This window comes from Apium graveolens, chromosome 6, assembly GCF_009905375.1.
Source record: "Apium graveolens cultivar Ventura chromosome 6, ASM990537v1, whole genome shotgun sequence".
NCBI lineage: Eukaryota > Viridiplantae > Streptophyta > Magnoliopsida > Apiales > Apiaceae > Apium > Apium graveolens.
The window spans coordinates 52,941,558-52,961,853 of record NC_133652.1 but is presented as its reverse complement, the minus strand read 5'-3'; the positions used below and the strand labels follow the sequence as shown (position 1 = coordinate 52,961,853).

The 20,296-nt window shown below is 33.8% G+C and overlaps 2 protein-coding genes across 2 annotated transcripts; one reads left to right on the top strand and one right to left on the bottom strand.

The window, feature by feature from the left end:
* Positions 1 to 467: 467 nt before the first annotated feature.
* On the bottom strand, positions 468 to 3,663 carry LOC141668184 (F-box protein SKIP19-like). Its single transcript, XM_074474915.1, has 2 exons — positions 3,010 to 3,663; positions 468 to 1,462 (listed from the first exon to the last, which is right to left on the bottom strand). The coding sequence occupies exons 1-2, from the start codon at positions 3,360 to 3,362 to the stop codon at positions 751 to 753; spliced, it is 1,065 nt and encodes a 354-aa protein (XP_074331016.1). The 5' UTR covers positions 3,363 to 3,663; the 3' UTR covers positions 468 to 750.
* Positions 3,664 to 8,302: 4,639 nt separating this feature from the next.
* LOC141665049 (uncharacterized) lies at positions 8,303 to 9,640 on the top strand. Its single transcript, XM_074471030.1, has 2 exons — positions 8,303 to 8,642; positions 9,357 to 9,640. Exons 1-2 carry the CDS (start codon positions 8,303 to 8,305, stop codon positions 9,638 to 9,640), a joined length of 624 nt encoding a protein of 207 aa, XP_074327131.1.
* The last annotated feature ends 10,656 nt before the right edge of the window (positions 9,641 to 20,296 follow it).

The following is a 20,296-nucleotide window of genomic DNA, read 5'->3' as shown; positions in this document are numbered from 1 at the left end:
AAAGTTTTATATTCAGAAAATAATTTCAGAATTTGCAAAAAAATTAAAATTTTCATATTTCCTGTTTTTTGTTATCTGAAAATACTTAATTTTACAAAACAGGTCCAAAAACCATATGTATTTTCTGAATATTTTCTATTTTTCAGAAATTGAGAAAAGTTATTTAAAAAGCCAAGCGATAACCAATACCAAATACCGGATGTACGCTGGGAGTCCCATTCAAACCTTGATCTGAACTAATTTCGATTATAAGAACTCTCGATTAAGGCTCTTTCAAGCTTGATTTCCGTTTTCTTCTTGCATAATGTGGGATCAATGCAGCTCTACAATCAATCACTTGTACAGCTCCTGGAAAGCCTTGGCAGTGATAAGTTAGCACCCTAATCTATAGAAAATAACGATTTATGAGATATATCTGCACAAAATAGGACAAGGCAGGGAGCTTTGCTAGGAGCATGTTGGGCATGTAGTTTAATATTATTAATTAAAATATTTAGGCCAAAAACATGCATAGTAATATTCAAATCCATGCTCTCATATATCAATGAGATAATATGTTCCAAATTTGATAACAGACATTGCCAAATAGGATTCATGACTTTAAACCAAAAACTAGCTAAGGAACATCAGTACAAGGGAGAGTTTAAGCATGGTAGCTTAAAATAAACATCACTTCGGAATTACAAGACTTCCCACCTGGAGTTTAAGCATGACAGATTGACAGCAAAAAACAAACAAGTCCGTAGTTTCCTAGTCCGAATCGGAAGAGTTCCCAATATGCATTGCATGCATTACAGCTAAAACTTCTTCCAAAGCAGAGAATTCACCTGGATCTGAGTCATCCTTAAAAGGATTATAGTAAGGACCACAATATATATCATAATCAGACAGCCCTTCATAGTCTTCATCTTCATCATACATGGCATCGTACATGGCAACATGGTCACCACACATAGCATGATAATCCTCGCTATAGTCAAGTGCAAATTTCTGGCCTTTAAGCGAGTCATGAGGAAGCTTCAAGTTTTTGATTCGCTCCATACACAGCTTTCCAAAACTCCCATCAAGATTGATGTAGAAGCATCGACGTAGATCAAGGGTCTCGAGTTGAAGACAGCCATCTAGAATAGCCTGTAAACCCTTATTCGTCATTGAATTGCCAATGAGTTCCAGGTGGCGTAGTTTAGGCATGCCTTTCGCAATGTCCATAACAAAGGCATCTGCATCATCCGCAATTTCCTGGCTAAAGGATCTCCCATCATGCATATAAGCTCTGACATTATATTTGAATATCTTAAGCATTGGACAATATCGACCAGCAACTGAAACAGCCTCTTCCGAAATACCGGCAATGGTCAGTTCAATTTCCTCCAATAAAGGAGCCTTTTTTAAGAATTCAGTCCAAGATTCATGTATCATACCATAGCAACATGAAATCTGAAGACGCTTGAGCTGACTTGATCTGTTACCAACATAACACAAGACCCGACAATACTAAGAAGAGTTATTATTATAATATGGGAGATGGTGAGATACAAATCATAGATATCACACATCTGTACATATTGGATAAAGAAAACCTAAAACTATCTAGCACAAAGAATATTGGATAAAGTGTATCCTTTGTCAAATTAAACGCTTACGCTACCCCTTAAGAATATTCATCTTAAACAGAATATCTGCAATTACCCATTTGACTAAAAGACGTCACTTACTAGTACATATATTGGGGATTATTAATAGTAAACCTTTGGTGAGTATTGGAATAGATATTCCTTCGTAAATGACTACAAAATGACTACAAAAAACAGTCCACAGAGTTATATAAACAACGAAACGTGGCATATCATATGGTTCCTCTTTATACAAAAACAGAGCGGTATTCACATCAAAATATACTAAATATTAATCCCTGAGAACACACCGCGTCTTTCCTGAAGTTGATGCTTTAAATCTTACAACAACCACATCATGTTGAATTTAGTTACAAGCCAATTATGACTTTTACATACTATGAGTTTTCCTTGTAAATTTATTTCATGAAATTTGAACTTCGGTGGAATAAAATATGATCTCATGTGAAAAACAGAAAGGGCATCATAGAGCATTATAATTCAGTCAAGACTCAAGTATATAACTATTTTCCTATAATATAGTAATTCACTCGAAAGGTTGTCCAAATAATGTTCTCTGCATTCTCTAGTTGCTGGGATTCTTGGTTGTTACACTAAACTACCACATAAAAACTGCCTTGCTGCAGTTAAAATCAATCCATCATCCTTCAAAATATCTCTTGCCATATATGAAATTATTTAGATTACATGAGCAAACGATGAAAAACAAGCCAAAAGTCAAAACAAGGTGAATGTATTTACAATCCCTGATCAACTACTCCCTCCATCCCAAATTGGTTGTACTTTTGAATCTTTGCACGTATTTTAATGCGCATAGAAAAGTATGTCCACAAATTATTATTTTTAATTTTCTTTAACAAAATAAAATTCTAAATTTGTATATAGAGAAAAACAAAAAATAAATCCTGGACCTATATTTTTAATCCATCTAAAATTGTGTGCTAAAATTTAAAGGGACTACAAATTTGGGACAGACACAGTACCAGGTATCTATTCTCAACTTTATATAAAAAATAAATTTTGAGATTGTTTAAGTCAGAATTGAAAATACATCATTTCAAAACAACCCAAAAGAAGAAGTAAATGATACGGTATTTCCACAGTCCTAATAACATTACAAAACTTTGAATCTCTAACCTTAATCATCACTAGTGACTATATAATATTTAGCAAAAAACAATTATCACTTCACTCACTAAGATTATATTCTATCATGCAATCAAGATGACACAATCAAGAAAGGCTCGGATCACATTGTCAAAATGCTAAACACATATATTCAAAAAGAAATAACAGCAATTACAATAATACCAACAGATACACAAACATATATGTAACAAACACCGATATTATTTAAACAACTGAAGCGCAATACCTTCCAGCTTGAGCAAGGTATTCCATCAACTCATCAGTGCCAAAATACTCGATATTGATTTCGACAAGCTGGCCTTGGCTCCTATCAATAGCATGCCTACACATAATCTCAAGATCATAAGGCATATCACTAAAATCCCCATGATTTTGCATATCAATAACTCTCCACATAGCGGGGTCTTTGCAGATTCTACACCACGCAGTGCAGACCTTCTGGGCACTCCCAAGAATCTCAACTGGACCCAACCTCTGGAGTATGTTTGCTGTTACATCATCAGGAAGATCGAGCCAGTTTGTTTTCTTCACCCACTTTTTAATTGTTTTGGGTTTAGAGGGCTTTTTTCGGCGAGGCATTTTCACAAACAGTTGGTAGGTGTTTTGTTTGAAGGGCTGCAAGTTTTTGTTTTAGATCATTAGCGTATTTGATGAAATGGTTTTCTTGCTTTGAGCATAAATAGAGGGGGTAGTGGAGGGGTGTGTGTCATCAATTGCGGGATTTGATTTTATTCAAATTTTGAAATCTGGGGAAAATAAGAAAGGAAACATATTTCTAGAGTGATTAAATGCGAAGACGGGAGTACTTAGAATTATAAATCCCATTATAATTTGTTGGTTTTTGCAAGGGAGCATATCCCATACTAAAATTTAAAATGGCCGCCTTAAAAATTTAGTTAAAAGATTTAAGATTGGATTGCAACTTTTTTTATATTAGTAATTTTTGCCCACACTCGCTTGCATGGGCTTCAAATTTTTTCAATAATTTGGGTATAAAGAAAAATGTCACGTCATTATTAAAAATGTTATGATTATTTAGAATTAAAAAAAAATCAACTTTGATTACATTGACTATCAAGGTTAAATCACCTTTTATTTAGTTGAACACAATTTAATTTTCTTTCATATGTTCATTTAGAGTAAATTGGGTGAGGTGAAATTGTATTTTATATTTGACTCCAATTGAATATCTTATTTTTTTTACATCCACTATAATACTAATTTATGCCTTATACTTGTAATAATATGTAACTTTTATATAAAAAAATTATATTTAATTTATAGTATATGTATACAAACTCACTAAAAACTTAATAAAAATAAAATTTAAACTATATGTATTGTATATGTATTACAAATTTAACACTTAGTTGTATTCTTACGATTAATTTGGGAATATGTTCGAAAATGTTAAAAGTTGCAACAACTTTAATAAAAAATTAAAAAAATCGAAGTAGAAATCAATTTTACTATTTTCTATAAAAGGATATGCAGGTGTAATGATAACTATATGATACATATGTATATGAAATAATCACTATCGGTGAATCTATATATCTTAATGACTACTCCTACATTTACCCATGGGTAAATTTTTTTATCCATAACCCAAATCCTATATAATTTGCTATATCCATGTACTATCTAATTAACTTCAATTGACCCATCTTAATTAATATTTGGCTACTTTTGAATTTCAAAATCAATCTATCTATGGAAAATAATTTTAAAAAAATCAAATCATGCATGATTTGCTCCATCCCGTTACATCACTCTTTCAGTCTTCTCTACAATCTCTCTCTCTACAATGGATGACCATTGCATCTGATAATCATATCTTGGTACGGAAATGATAACAGAAACATGGAATCTCAAGGTATTGCTTCTAACCAATGTTGACTCATAATCTGTTTGCTTATTATCTGTGACTTTTTCATGCGATAAACCGGACATTACATTCTTCCGATTATGTTATATGGTAGGATCCAAACGTGTTCGTGGTCGTAATATTGAAACAATTTTGAATACCTCGCATACCTCAGGTAATCAAGGTATGAATTTTGATGAGCATGTGGCATGGTTACGCTTTCTGTTTTGTAGTTGTTACTGATTTTTTGGTTTTGTCCAATCAGATAAAAAACGTCGCGTCCGTGACAGGAATGTCCATTCTATTCTTACGGACATGATTTTTGGATCATAATCCATTTGACAGATGTAGTTTGAATTTACAAGTTATGTTGTAGACGTTAATAAGTTTCTCTTTATTCTTTCTTTAGTTAAACCCGGATCTGATCCCATAAATGTGCGTGGAAATACATTGTCAGTAGCAAATAGTAGCAAGGAGAATCAGAATCCACAAATTCTGTCAAATAATTCCTCTCTCAGGCGATCAAGTTCTTAGCATAGCCAATGTCTGGCGTCTACTGCGGTTCAGATAAAAATCTGCTTCTGAACAGTCGAACAATTTGAGTATAGTTAACATCGTTTCTTTTTGATTGTTACAGGTACCAAACCTTCACCATTGAAGCGGTCTTTGAGGACGAAGAATGCAGAATATCTTAGTCGTAATCCTCTACAAACAATTAATGGTAACTTGAATTGCAGAACAATCATGTATGTTATTATGCCTGATATTTTATGTTTACTTTGTATTCCCCTTACATGGATGCAAGTAATTCTGTTAGCCGGTCTCCTCTGGCACCTCAATCAACAAATCTTGAATGTAGTCAGAATTTATTTGCTGCAGGTTAGCCCACTTTGTCATGTTTGTGTTTTCTTCTTACTGTAATAATAATGTTGTGTTTATTCAATATCATGTTCAGCATTCAATGGAATTGAAAATAAGGATCTTAAAAACACAAAGCTACAAGATATTTTTGTTCAAATATATAATAAACCAATCTATGGAGATTTGTCAATGTGTTTGGAAAATTTAAGCAAACAGTCTTGGCGCAATCTTGACGATACAACACCTGGTAAATTTCCAATTTTTAGTTTACAGATTTTGCATAGTGAAACTTAACAATGCGTGTTGATCATGCAGATCCGGTTGTCAGTAATTACCACTCCGGTGATAAGGAGAATTTAGCCACATGACAGATGTTAATGTCAAGTCTCCATGACGTTCAGGTTAACACTAATTTCCAAGAAAGTTTTGAAAAACTGGCTAGCGACAGATGTGACCTCAATACTTTTCCAAAAGCAATACCGAACCTTAAACAGCATGATAAATATAATTACTTTTGTCAGTTAGGCTAAAGATTTTTGTTTGCTAATATAAATGTCTTGATTGGAAATTGCAGATCAAAAAACCCAAATGAGGGTGCGTCGAAAGAACTACAGTTCTAGGGAACAAAAAGTATTCCTTAGTACACTGACGGATGATCCATTTTTAAGCGAAAGCATCGTGCACACGCCTGTAGGAAACACGTCACCTTCGGATGCTTTTCAAACATCATGCACAACTTAGTAAACTAATTGTTGAAAAAACCTTAAATTTGAAAATTATATGATATTGGATGTCACTGTCATTTTTTTTCCAGGTAAAAGAAAAGATAAGGTGTGCGAAAAGACTTAGCGTGCCAGAGAATTATTTGTTAATTTACCATACACGCCTGCTAGAAATGTGTCACGTTCATACTGTTCTCAAACATCAGGTCAATATCTGCAAATTATCTTAATTGAACACGATATATCCAGGGTGGTCTTAATGCTATATTTCCGCAAACATAAACTAAGCTAAATGCATCGCATAATTTAATAATTTTTGGATATGTTATGTAGGTGTCCACATATGTGGACAAACATGCACAACTCCTAATACTCCATGCGTTCCTAAATTACGGCCCGTAGGATTTGAAGGTGCGTTTCATAATTAAATGTGTAAATTACACTCTAATACTATCTATGCAAATAAAGAGATTAAGAGTTGAACTTATTTGCACTGTTGTTGTTGCAGCAGGTCAACAACGAAATATGGCATCTCCAAAAACATATCAAAGTGCCAAAAATAATGTCACTTTTACACTGCCCACATCCAGGATAGTTAAACGACCACAAGTATCTTTCAATTCCAGCGGTGATATCGCTGTCGAACATATATCCAAAAAAATATGTGGCAAAATTTGTCCAGGTTCTTCAACATTTGATACATCTTCCGTAAAAAGTACTTATGAGCGAGGAGAAAGTTCAGGTTCTAAAAACTTATTAGGAGACTTTAACAATATTGAAGATTTTGACAGTAACGACAGCGATTGTATATCTAGTGGTATGAATTTAAATTTCAATCACTACTTAATTTCCTTGATGTTCCACAATCAACATGTTTTTTCAATTTTTTAGGTGATTGTGACGATGTTGATGTAAATGAAATTGACGATACTATTACTAAGTGGAGTGAGTACCTGGATGTCGGTGATCCTGATAAAATTTGTTCAAAGTGTCAGGCGATCATGTGGAATCATGAACAGAACAATAAATCTGTACCCAGAACACCTCTAACTTTCTCTCTTTGTTGTAAAAATGGTCAGATAATTCTTGAGAAAGAAAAGCAACCTCACGAACCTCTCGCTACACTCCTTAGTGGTGGTTCCCGTTTTAGGCATTTCAAGGAAAATATTAGAATGTACAACTGTATGTTTGCCATGTCTTCCAATGGAGGATAAATTGATCATAGTATCAATCGGGGCGGTGCCCCTTACTGTTTTAAGGTCAAAGGTGTAAATTACCACAGTATAGGAAGCTTTGTCCCACTCTACATATATGACACTGAAGATGAAGTACATAGAAGAATAAACGCCGTTAAGGGAGGACGCGATGCCGTATATGAAGATACTGTTCAGTCGTTGTTAGAAATGTTGGATAAACATAATCGTTTGGTCAAAGGTTTTCGTATGACACGTGAAAGGATCAGCCAGAATGCAATTGATGAATTTTGATTGGTTCTAATATCTTCTTCTTCCGCAACTGGTCGACCTAAACATATTGGCCCATGAAATGAAGTTGTCGGGTTGATCGTCACTGACGACTATGTAAAAGGATGCAGGGATACAATAATCCATTCAAGAACCAATGGATTGGAGAGGATTTTTGAAACTGATCCACGATTTATGCAGCTTCAGTATCCTATTCTTTTTCCTCATGGAGATATTGGATATTACCGTCAAATCCCTTTAAACAGACCAAATCAAAAAAAGCCTAAACAGACTCAGAATACCGAAAATGAAGATCCAGATGAAAAGGGGGAGAGAGAATTCATCACCATGAGAGAATATGACAATTATAAACTCATGATACGGCCTGTAGAAGGTATATTCAATATCAAATACTATATTTTATTACATATCTATTAGTATTATCTCAAATTTTAATATTCTCATTTATTCACTCATGCATATTCAGGTTTGACTCCACATATCGGAGGTCGTTTATGACAGCAATATGTTGTTGACGTATTTACTGCGATTGAGCAATATAGACATGATTGGATCAGAGGTCACCAGACTACGATTCGTTCGAATATGTACCACAATATACGAGATGCACTTAAACAGGGTGATACCAATCCTGAAAATGTCGGCAAATCAACAATTTTACCAGCATCCTTCACAGGCAGTAAATGGTACATGAATCATTATTTCAAGGATGATTTGGCAATTTGTCGAACACTTGGACACCCATCATTGTTCCTTACGATGACCACTAATACAAAATGGCCCGAAATACGGCGAATGTTAAAGTTTCTACCTGGTATTGATGTTGTTGACGCTCCCGACGTCGTTGTAAGGGTATTTAAAATGAAAGTTGACCAGCTGCTTGATCAAATCATAAATAAGAACTGCTTTGGACGTTTTATTGGAGGTATTTAATTTTTCACATTTTCTGCCACTAAAAAATTTGAAGTTATATTTACCAGGACAAATCTGTCAGGCTTGATATAATTATTTTATTTAACTGTCATTTTACAGTAATGCAAGTCATAGAGTTTCAAAAGCATGGATTGCCACATGCTTATATGCTAATATGGTTGCATCCAAACGATCGTCCCAAGACAACATAACAAATAGATAGAATGGTTTCTGCAAAAAATCCTGACCCAAGTATTGATCCAGTGGGTTATGAAGCTATAAAGAATTACATGATCCACAGACCATGTAGCACTGACTGTGTTAATTCTCCATGTATGGTTAAGTGACGTTGTACTAAACATTTTCCTAAAAGGCAATTATTTATCTTTTACATAAACTTTAATTTACATAGACATGAGGGAGAAAACACCATTCTCAATCACCTTTTAGGAAAACAATCCTCTTAATTTATAATAATGAATTTGAAATAGTTAATTTTTCCTTTGTAACAAGTATACTTCTCACACATTCTTTGATGATTGTGGCTTTCCCATTTATAAGAGGAGGATAACTGGAATTACCGTAAAGAAAAAGGGAATTGACCTGGATAATCGGTATGTTGTCCCATACAATCGAGATCTTCTAATAAGATTTTAATTTCACACAAATTTAGAGATTTGTAACAGCTCAAGATCATTGAAATATCTGTTCAAGTATTGTTTAAAAGGACATGATACCGCCACCATGTGTCTGAGGAAAAAAACAAACAATAAAAATGGGTGCACAACACCAATCACTCCTGAGAAACGTCTGCTTGATGAAGTCAAACAATACTTGGATGGGAGATATGCTTATGCATCTGAAGCATCATGTATCCATTCCCGTTGGCCTCCTGTTGAACGATTGCCAATAAATCTACCAAATGATAAACATGTGTCGTTTAAGGACTCACAAAATCTACAGGAAGTTTATGACAATCTTGAAACAAAGGAAAGCAAATTAGAAGCATGATTTGATGCGAATAAAATATATGCAGAGGCCAATAATTTCACCTATTCAGAATTCCCAAGCAAGTTTACATGACATCCACAACCGGGTATCTGGAAATAGAGGAAAAAATGTGATGTCATTGGTAGGCTTTCTAAAGTACATTCATCCAACGGTGAACTATTATATCTCTGCATGCTCTTGCTCAGGATTAAAAGTACTATATCTTTTGATGATTTGAAGACAGTCAACGACCATGTTCATAACTCTTTTCACGAAGCTTGTGTCGCGTTAGGTATCCTCCAAAATGACCAGCAATGGCACGAAGCTATAGCTGAAAATGCGCATACATCCATGCCTCCACAGCTACGTGCCATGTTTGTCAACATTTTAGTATACAATCCAATCTCTCATCCGCGTAGCCTTTGGAAAGCTCATTGGGGATGCATGTCAAATGATATTGTTCTTGTGAGGCGACACCTCACTGACAATCCAAACCTTTGTCTATCAGATTTTGATATCCAGAAATACGCTCTTGCATGTATGAGCTATTAATAATGCTTTATACATAATACATTTTTAGGATTGTCGTAGTAGTATCAATTTTTATTAATGTTATGGCAGAGATAGAGAAATTGTTGAATGATATTGGTAAAAGCCTGAGAAACTTCCTAGATATGCCATTTCCAGGAGATGATTTTTTTTCCAACTCTGAGAATAGACTAATTCTTAAGGAAATATCCTATGATACAGAAGAAATGAAAAGAATCCACGCAAGAAATCATAGTCTTCTCAATGATGAACAAAAGATAGTCTATGATTCCATTCTTGATAAAATCAACCAGAAAATGGTGGTTTTTTCTTTGTTTACGGAAGTGGAGGTTGTGAAAAGACTTTCTTGTGGTAGACACTATGTTGTCGATTACGATCAGAGCATAAGATTGTGCTTCCTATGGCCTCATGTGGTATAGCTTCCGTGTTGCTTCCTGGTTGAAGAACCGCACACTCCCGCTTTCACATTCTGCTCAAACTTGATGAACATTGTTCTGCTGGTTTAAGACACGGGACCGATATTTCCGAGCTACTTCAGCAAACTGATTTAATAATTTGGGATGAGGCTCCCATGCAACATCGTCATGCTTTTGAATATGTTGATCGATCCTTGAGAGATATTATGTCTTCTATTGATAAAAGGAGAGCTAAAAAGCCATTTGGTGGTATAACCATTATTTTTGGTGGAGATTTTCGGCAGATACTTCCTGTCATTCCAAAAGCGTCAAGGGATGAAGTAGTCTGCGCTACCCTCAATAAATCCAAGCTTTGGGAATCTTGTGAGGTATTTTTATTGAAGCAAAACATGCGGCTTAATGCAGGAAATACAGATGTGTAAAATCAGACCATCGCGGACTTTAACATGTAGTAGCCGATTTCGGTGATGGTAAGGAAACCAATTTTTCTCCAAGTCCAGATAGTGGTGAAATGTTAATAAAGATTCCTGATCAATATATCGTTCATACGTCTGGAGATCCAATCCAGAAGCTTTTTGAAGTTACATACCCATATTTTCTGCATAATATCTCTTCACATGAATACCTCAGATCAAGGGCCATACTCACACCTACCAATATCGTGGTGGATGAAATTAATACACAAACACTTGAAAAAATTCCAGGCACTTTTTATACGTATCTGAGTCGGGATTCAATTGATGATGTTAGTGATAATGATAATGATTTTAGATCCGCATTTCTAGTTGAGTATCTAAACTCTATCAATATGCCTTGCATTCCTAAGCATGAGTTAAAATTGAAGGTAAGAGTTGTCGTAATGCTTATGAGAAACTTGAACCAGATTATGGGATTATGCAATGGTACAAGAATGATTGTGAAATCATGTAGAAAGAATAATATAGAATATGAGATACTGTATGGCTCTCATGTTGGAACCAAACATCTAAATCCTAGAATTGAGATGATTCCAAGTGACACGAACTGGCCCTTTGAATTTAAACGCGTTCAGTTTCCGACTCAAATATGTTATGCCATGACAATTAAAAAAAGTCAAGGACAATCACTTGATACGGCTGGGCTTTACCTTCCTAGAGCAGCTTTCTTGCATGGACATATATATGTTGCTATATCCAGAGTTACATGACCTGAAGGCCTCCATATTCACATAGATAGTGATGATGATAGTAGCACAAATATTATAAATAATGTAGTTTTTGAGGAAGTGTTTTATAATTTTCCTAGTGTAGACAATTGACCTGATATATTAAGAACATTTTATTGCATAATTCTATATTTCCTGCTTTACTCTAGATTTATTGTGTGTGATATATCAATGTTGTAAGTGCAACAACTAATATGTTGCATTATTTTATGTATTTCACCTCTGTATAAACAGAATAATAACAAAATCGCTCCAATTAATTTGTCTATTAAGAATATGTTTAATTTATTTAATTAAGAAGATACTGTTAATGGTAAAATAATTTGTACAAATTTTATTGTTAATCAAATGATTACAGTTTTCCTTTTTTTGGAAGAATCCCAAATGATAAGGTTGGTTAGTTGTCATAATCACATCAAACATGATTCTTAAGAATTATAAGAAAATTAAACTGGGATACTACTCTAATTCTCATTTAAAAGAATGGATTTGCACTATCAATTTCGAGCTAAATTGTTGGCATCTCCCTAATGCCTTGCTAGTGAAATATATTTTCAACAGTTTTACTAGAGCTTTGTCATTTTCTAACCATCATCTTTCTTTTTCTCTCAAGAGTGCAACCATTTTGTAAGATCTTCTATTCTTTAACAAATTTATGCTATTCTCAGAATATCGAATGTTTGAATTGCTTACGTACTGAGATTATCTACAATGTTTAAATAATCTTTTTTCTTGCTCTTTTTATAGTGCTCTTTTTTAATGGAATCATTTGATCATCTATCCAATCTCGACAAGGCAAGCACTAACTGGAAAATTAAGGTCAGGGTTACGAGGATGTGGGCTAACATGACTTTGGAGACGAACTCATTGAAAGGCTACAATCTTATTCTTCTTGACGATGATGTATGGTTTAAATTTAATCATCTTTGCAAGATTAATGTCAATCCTGCTTTCCACTAATATATATTTATGTCATTTAAATTATTTAAATGTAGGATAACCATGTTCATGCCTTTGCCTATCATAATATTTGGAATGGATTCACCACGAAGATTGCGGAAGGCTGTGTCTATATTTTTGACCAGTTTGCAGTTAAAGATCCAGTTGGAAACTTGAAGCCCATACAGTCAATGCTCTACATCAGATTTACAGGCTCCACTACTGTAAGGACTACTGATGATGATGGCATGATCCCGTCACAAAAGTTTAAGTTTTTGGACCTGGGAGATTTATTTGCAGAAGCAAATAAATGTCTGCCTCAACAACAGCCTGAATTTGTAATAGGTCTGGTAACACACTCTATTAACTCAATATTGTTTTATGTACTCATATGAAACAAGCATGCTACAATTATAAGACATTATACTTTCATATTGTGTTAATTTTTTTGTGTAAAACAAATATTATTGGAGTTGTGGAGGAGTATAAAGGTTTGAACAAGCTTTTCTACTAAATACGGAGATATGGACATTGTGAAGTTTAGAATATGTGATTCAAGGTTGTGTGCATATGTATATTTAAGCAGCAGTCTAATTAGAGATCTACCTCACATATTGCTATAGATTATTAACCTTACTCATATCGAATCCTATTTTGTAGTAATGCCCACAAAGTCACTGTTTGGGGTGATCTTGCTGTGTCGTTCAACGACAAGATGGCTGAAAATCCCAAAAAACCGATCATTCCTATTTTAACAAGTAAAAAAGTGACTACGTTTATGAGTAAGTAGTTCTGCAAGCAAACCTATTACATAATTATATACTTGCTGATTAAACAATTAACTTTATTCCCATATCCAGGTCCTGTTCAGATTGGTACATTACCATCTACTCATCTATATATAAATCTAGATGATGAATATGTGATTGATATGAGGTAGAGGTAACAAGTAAATATAGAGTTAAAATTAACTCATCAACCTTTTGCTCTTTTTCATTTTCTTCTATCTGTTTAGGTTGCATGAGGAAGGTTATATAATGAAAAGAGAAAAATTGTTCCAAGCTAAACAAAATGAACTGGTTCCTACATTATTTGAAAAATTGTCACTCAAAGACCTTAATGAGAATTTGACATACGATCATCTCAAGGTATTGACTTTATATAATTTTCAGAAAAAGTATTTTATATATGTTTTCTTTTGTTGTTAAATATTATATTTTCATCGTAACCCAGAAAATAATTTGTTGCACCTTTAAGATTATTAAGGTCGATGAGGAAACAAATTGGTGGTTTTATAGCTGTAACAAATGTCTTCACGAGGTTGAGCGCATTGCACAGTATTTAAATGTACCAAATTTCCTCGAAACATTCCCGTGTCTCCGAAGAGGTAACTAAACTATTTGAATTTGTTGAAAATATTTGTAGGCGTGATACTTTAAATTAAAGCCTATAAAATTTAGCTAACTATTATCTCAAGGTTCGGTATCATGGTCCTTGCTGATGATGAGATATTTGCCTGTAATGTTGTTCTAAATGATCGAGCTTCTAGAAGAGTTCTTGGAACAAGTACTGCAAAGGTGGTTTCTGAATACGATAAGGTAAAGAACTGTTATCCGAATACAGCTGCACTGTCACCATGTTATACCACATATGGAATTATATTTTCTACAATTGTGTTCAGGATCCCTCCAAAGTCTTTCCCAAAGTGATTAAATCATTAGTCGGAAGACTACTTTCAGTTGAACTCACTCTGATCAAATCAAACTTTATTGAGGATAACAACCTCTTTTATGCCGAAGATATATATGAACCAACAATGAACACTCCAACTACTTTTGAATCTCCAAATATGTCCGAAGATTATTCCATTAACATGGGTTTTGAAGTGAGTGAATTATGCGGTTATTTTACAATTATGATTTATTTATTATTCTCTGCTAAATAATAAATATTGCAGACTTTCTTGTTAACGGTCTTTGCATTTTCAGTACTCTGAAGGTGACAACGTTAATGTTACTCCAAGCTCTACTAAATCTGTTACAAAAAAAAAGGTACTGACAATACTATCATTCTATGTTAGACATCCTATGTACTTATATACCAGAGTGCTTTTCGCTAACCATTTAATTAACTTCTTTATCACTTTAAGACTTTCACCACCTAATTTAATTACTGAATATGTCACTTATGCGTGCATGAAGGTTGATTTCACGATTCAACTATGAGGATTTTCCAGAACTTTAATATTGGTTATGGCTGAAATCATTTTTTAAAGTTACCGTTCACGTGACAATATTTGTAATTTCGATTATTGCAATCATTTGTACTCTGTTTCCATCAATTGTTATCCATGTATTTGGTTTTTCATTCTTCATTAATGTGATCAGCGTCATCACACATATATAAAAGTTTGGTTTACAATATTTAAATATTACCTTGATCATCTACGTTTAATGAAGCATGGTAAAAGCACTACTTTTATTATATTGTAGTACTTATTTATCATGGAGCTTGTCGTACACCTTTTATTTTAAAGTTCAATATCGTTTAAGGACATAAGATTATCTAATGGAAAGAAATGTTTAATTTTAAATTGTATAGCCAAAATATCAATTTTTAAAGAGAAGACAGATTATTTTCTGATATGGGAACCATTTATGATGATCAACTTTAAATTCATAGTAAAGTGTCAGACTATTTGTTTTAATTTTCCTGCACTGCTCAGCCCATTACTTTAAACAAACATCGTTTAACTACATCAAAATGAAAATTTACAATATTTAACTAATTGCTGTATCATTATAGAAGTTTCCGCATTTTTTCCCGCGAAGAAACTCAAATTATGCTCCTTAATTTTGACATAAATCACTACCTTAATTATGGCAATCCTGAGCTTAATGTTGGTTTGTTTATGATTGTGATAAAGTGTGCTTATTGTTTGTGATTTGTAGAGAATACCATAACCTCTCAAAATTATCCTAACTGCCTATAATCAAGATGACAACATCTTCCTTAAAAATTGGTTTGATTGAGTATGTTTACCATATTCAAAATTGTTCCTCTTCCACTTAGACAATACTATATATTCAGTATATTTGACAGTTTTTCTACACTCAAATTGTTGAAGAACATACATGTTTGTACATATTCTCTTCAATTTCAACAAAAAATATTATACATAATACATTCATTGCTTAAACATTGCTCATCTTTCAGCCAGGTATGGATGACCATCAACATTGTTAGGTCACACACACCGTAGAGGGGGTGAATACAGTGTATAGCACAATCAAATCGAACTTTAATAACTCAAGTAACAGAAAACAAACTTTATTTAAAACAATAAACTCTGTTACAGTATGGAACTGTTCTCTCTCAGTGATGAACAAATATTACGAGAGCTGCTAGGGTTACAAAGAATAATCTTCTCAATCGTGATAACACTTATAGTGTAAACCCTATGTCTGTGTTTATATACTACACAGTTACAAGATAATCGCTAATTGATATGGATTATAATTCTGCTTCCTAAAATATATCAATCATATATCTTTTCTTCCAAGTATTCTATTCTTCATAGAATTCCTTCTTCATGCATATATCTTCTTATGTTTGTCTCGATCTTCTTTCCTTTAACCAGCTGCCTTCCTTATCTGAACATCCTTCAGCACTTAAGTTCTGATATCCATCTTCTGATAATTATCTCCTGATAATATAAGTACTGATATCCTTAAGTCCTGACTTCCAGTAAGTACTGATTTATCCTGTTTAAGTAAGATCTGAAAACTAAACATAAATCACATTAGCCATGACATTATCAAATATATCTAACAATCTCCCCCAACTTGTAAATTAGCATAATATACAAGTTTAACAGATATTTGATGATGTCAAAAACATTAATTACAAATGCATGAGAATTTGACTAGATAACTACAACTTACAGTCCTTAAAGCTTTACCAATCTTTAACTTCTGATAACAACTTCAGTCTGTATTCATATCAGAATTTAAGTAGTTGTAGATCTTGACTTGGCTTCATCTTCTGATCTCTCTGATGTCAGGAGTTGTTCTGAGATAGTTCTTCAACAAACATCTCTCAGCATATATGAGTTCATCAATCATCCTCCTTTTAGTATCTTTAAGTTCTGCAGAATCTTCACCAATTTGGAAGATTGCAGCCCTGAGATCATTAATTCTAGCTTTCCTTATGTCCTGATCCAGTCTGATCAAATATGCCTTGTCAGACTCAAGATTGAATTCCACAGCCCTGTAACCCAGAAAGGTAGTTATAATCTTAGCAGAATTGGGCTTCATCTCAACAATATTACCCATGTGATCTCTGTACTTTGGAAGATATGTGCTGTCAGACTTAATAGAATAAAGCTTTTTCTGTTTCTGAATTTGACTCTTTAAAAAGTTTGCAGCACTTTATGTTATTTTGTCATTCACTTGAAGTAAGAATAATACATGTTCCAGCTCTTCAAAATACTTCAGTGGAATGACATTTTCCCTTATATGATAAACCCTACCATCTGTCATGAAGTACAACAAGATGTGTTCTTTCAAGTAGGTATGATAAACCATTTGTACAGATTTTAGTTGATTCAATCTCTCAGGAGTTGCTCCAATACCTGGCTCACTTAAGGAAGTTGGATCATTGGTTGTGTTATGTATTCTTCTTTCATCAGCACTTCCCAATCCAGTTTTATCTCTTGCTTCCTTTCCAGTAACCACTCTTGCTTCAAAACCACTTGCAGCAGTCTTCAAAGGTTGAGTCTGTTTGGCTTTAGTGAATCCTGGTAGGAGTATCTTTGAAGGTTTAACATGAGCAATGTCAGAGGTTTCCTTTGATTTATCTTCTGATATAAAGTTAACTTGAGCTATGTCAGAGGTTACTTGCTTCTTAGAGATATCAAAACTAACTATCTCTTGACTCTGAACAACTTGAGCCACGTCAGAGGTTGTCTTAGAAACTTTTCTTGAAGTCAGAGCAAGATCAGCATTTTCATCAGTAATTTCTTCATTCACAGGAGGCACATAAACCTTGATAGGTTCACAGACTTTCTCTTTGCCCTTGGACCTTGGATCTATCTGCAGTTGTGATTTACCTTTGATTGCTACATGATTTGTCCTTTCTCTTATCACAATGCCTTTGAGTTTTGGAAGTTTCCTTTTACCAGAAGCTTCAAATTTAGATTTGACTTTTTCTGATTTAAGTCTAGCTTCTACTTCCATCAAACTCTCCATTTCCATTCCTGGATTTTCCTTAAGAAATAACTGTCTTGACATTTCTTCATCAAGATCTAAAAGTTCATCAGAACTTATCCTTTTACCAGTAGCAGAAGTAATTCTTTTTCCAGCATCAGAGCTTGTCCTGTGACTTGTGATTTCAGCTTTTCTTGATGAGAAACCTCTACCTTGACTATGACCTCCATCCATTCCATGTTGGATTTTAAACACAGCGGGGGCATGGTAAAACACTTTTACACACATAAAATCCAAATAAAAGCATATAAATCATGAATAAAAATTCGAGGGATCGAATCTAACCTTTAAAATAATTCGGAGACAACGATCAGAGATCCTTAGCAGTTGCTCCTTAAGTGTGAAGCACTCCACCGGTTTCCACCAATAAAATGATGTTAAGGAGGAGGAAGAAGGTGGAGAGAATTGGGTTTTCCAAACTTTTTGGGTTTTCGGGTTCGATGGGGTTAGAATAAAATAGGGTCTATAATAGTGTATTTATAGGCAAAATTTTCAGCTGAAATTTTCCCATAAATATTATTATTATTATCCCATTTATTATTCTCATTAATAATTAAAACACCTTTTAATCATTAATCCTTTTTCTAAACACTTTAGAAATAATTCTCTCTCTCGATTTAATTTCCAAAAATTAAATCCTTTAATTAATAATATTAAGAACTTTTCTTAATTAATTTATAATCAATTAAATCTCATTTAATCAATTATTAAATTTGCCAATTAATTATTTATTTCATAAATAAATAATTATTAGCCATTATTAATTAATTCCTCCACCATTAAATCATTCTCTTTTTATGGTGTGACCCTGTAGGTTCAATATTAAGCCGGTAGTAGAAATAAATAATAATAAAACTATTTTATCATTATTTATATAAATTCTCTAATTTATTAAATATGATTAATTAATTAATCACATTTATTCTACATCGTGAGTGATGCTTCTCAACATATCGCGACTATCCGGATAATATGAATTCACTGCTTAGAATACCAAGAACCTGTCAGTGAATAGTTACCGTACAATAAACTCCTTCTACCCTACAATGTCCCGATTAAATACAAGGCATGGATCTCGTGTCAAGCCTATCTAATTCAATCACTTGCTTACCATTTACTATGCGTAGTTCTATGCAAATTAGACTTTCTAATTTCATTCACTCTGGCCAGAGATTCCTGAACTAGCATAAGTGGATCAGCCTTGAACATTCGCTTCCTTCACTGGAAGGGGTAGATCCTCTATTGCTCATACACTATCTTCGTGTACAAATTCCTATACCCAGAAGAACCCTAATAATTGTCCCTGGAGACTAAGAACTAAACCAAAGCATAGTTCAGTGTACACAAGATGACTATAATGACCTCAAGTCTAAGGATACTTGTACAACTATCACTATGTGAACAACTGCTGACACGTGAGTGAACTCCATCAGTTGTTCAGCTGTGCGAGTCATGTTCAGTGAACTTATTCCATAATAAGCACCTACATACTAGCTATAGTGTCACCACACAAATGTCTATGAGAACAGACATCCTTCATAATGAAGCAAGCATAGTATGTACCGATCTTTGCGGATTATTAATTACCAGTTAGTAATCCTATGACCAGGAACTATTTAAGTTTAGAGTTATCATCTTTTTAGGTCTCACTATTATGATCTCATCATAATCCATAAAAAGCTTTACTCTAAACTATGGTATATCTTATTTAAACACTTAAATAGATAAAGCCCGTAATAAAAACAAAACAAGTCTTTATTAATATCAATGAAATCAAAACAGATTACATAAAAGTTATTCCTAAATCCTAATACATGATTGGACTTAGGACATATTCCTTTCATTCCAAAGTTTCCCTAGTCATCTTTTTCATCATCCTTCCCCTTCAGTGTCTTATCAGTTTTGCATTTGGACTTAATTACTTTCTCCCCCTTTTTGGCATCAGCAAGTAACATAAGAGAGACAAGCAATTCCACTGAGGCTTGGATTTCATCAAGTTGAGATTGCTAAGAAGCTTGACTTTTCAAAATAGCATCAATCTGAGACTGTTGCTTCTCTCGGGTCTTCTCAATATAAGCAACTCAGTCAAAGGTAGGTTGAAAGAATTTTTTCTTGTCAATTTTCTGAACTGTTTCTTGCTTGAGTAATTCTTCCTGAATTTTATGTAACTCTTCATGAGTTGTGGAATGGAGACCTTGCAGATTTTTAGTACTCAATGCAGTGACACGAAGCTGTGTTTTGAAATCATCATTAATTAACATCTCATCAGCTTTTGTCAAGTGCTCAGCAAGAGTCTTTGCAG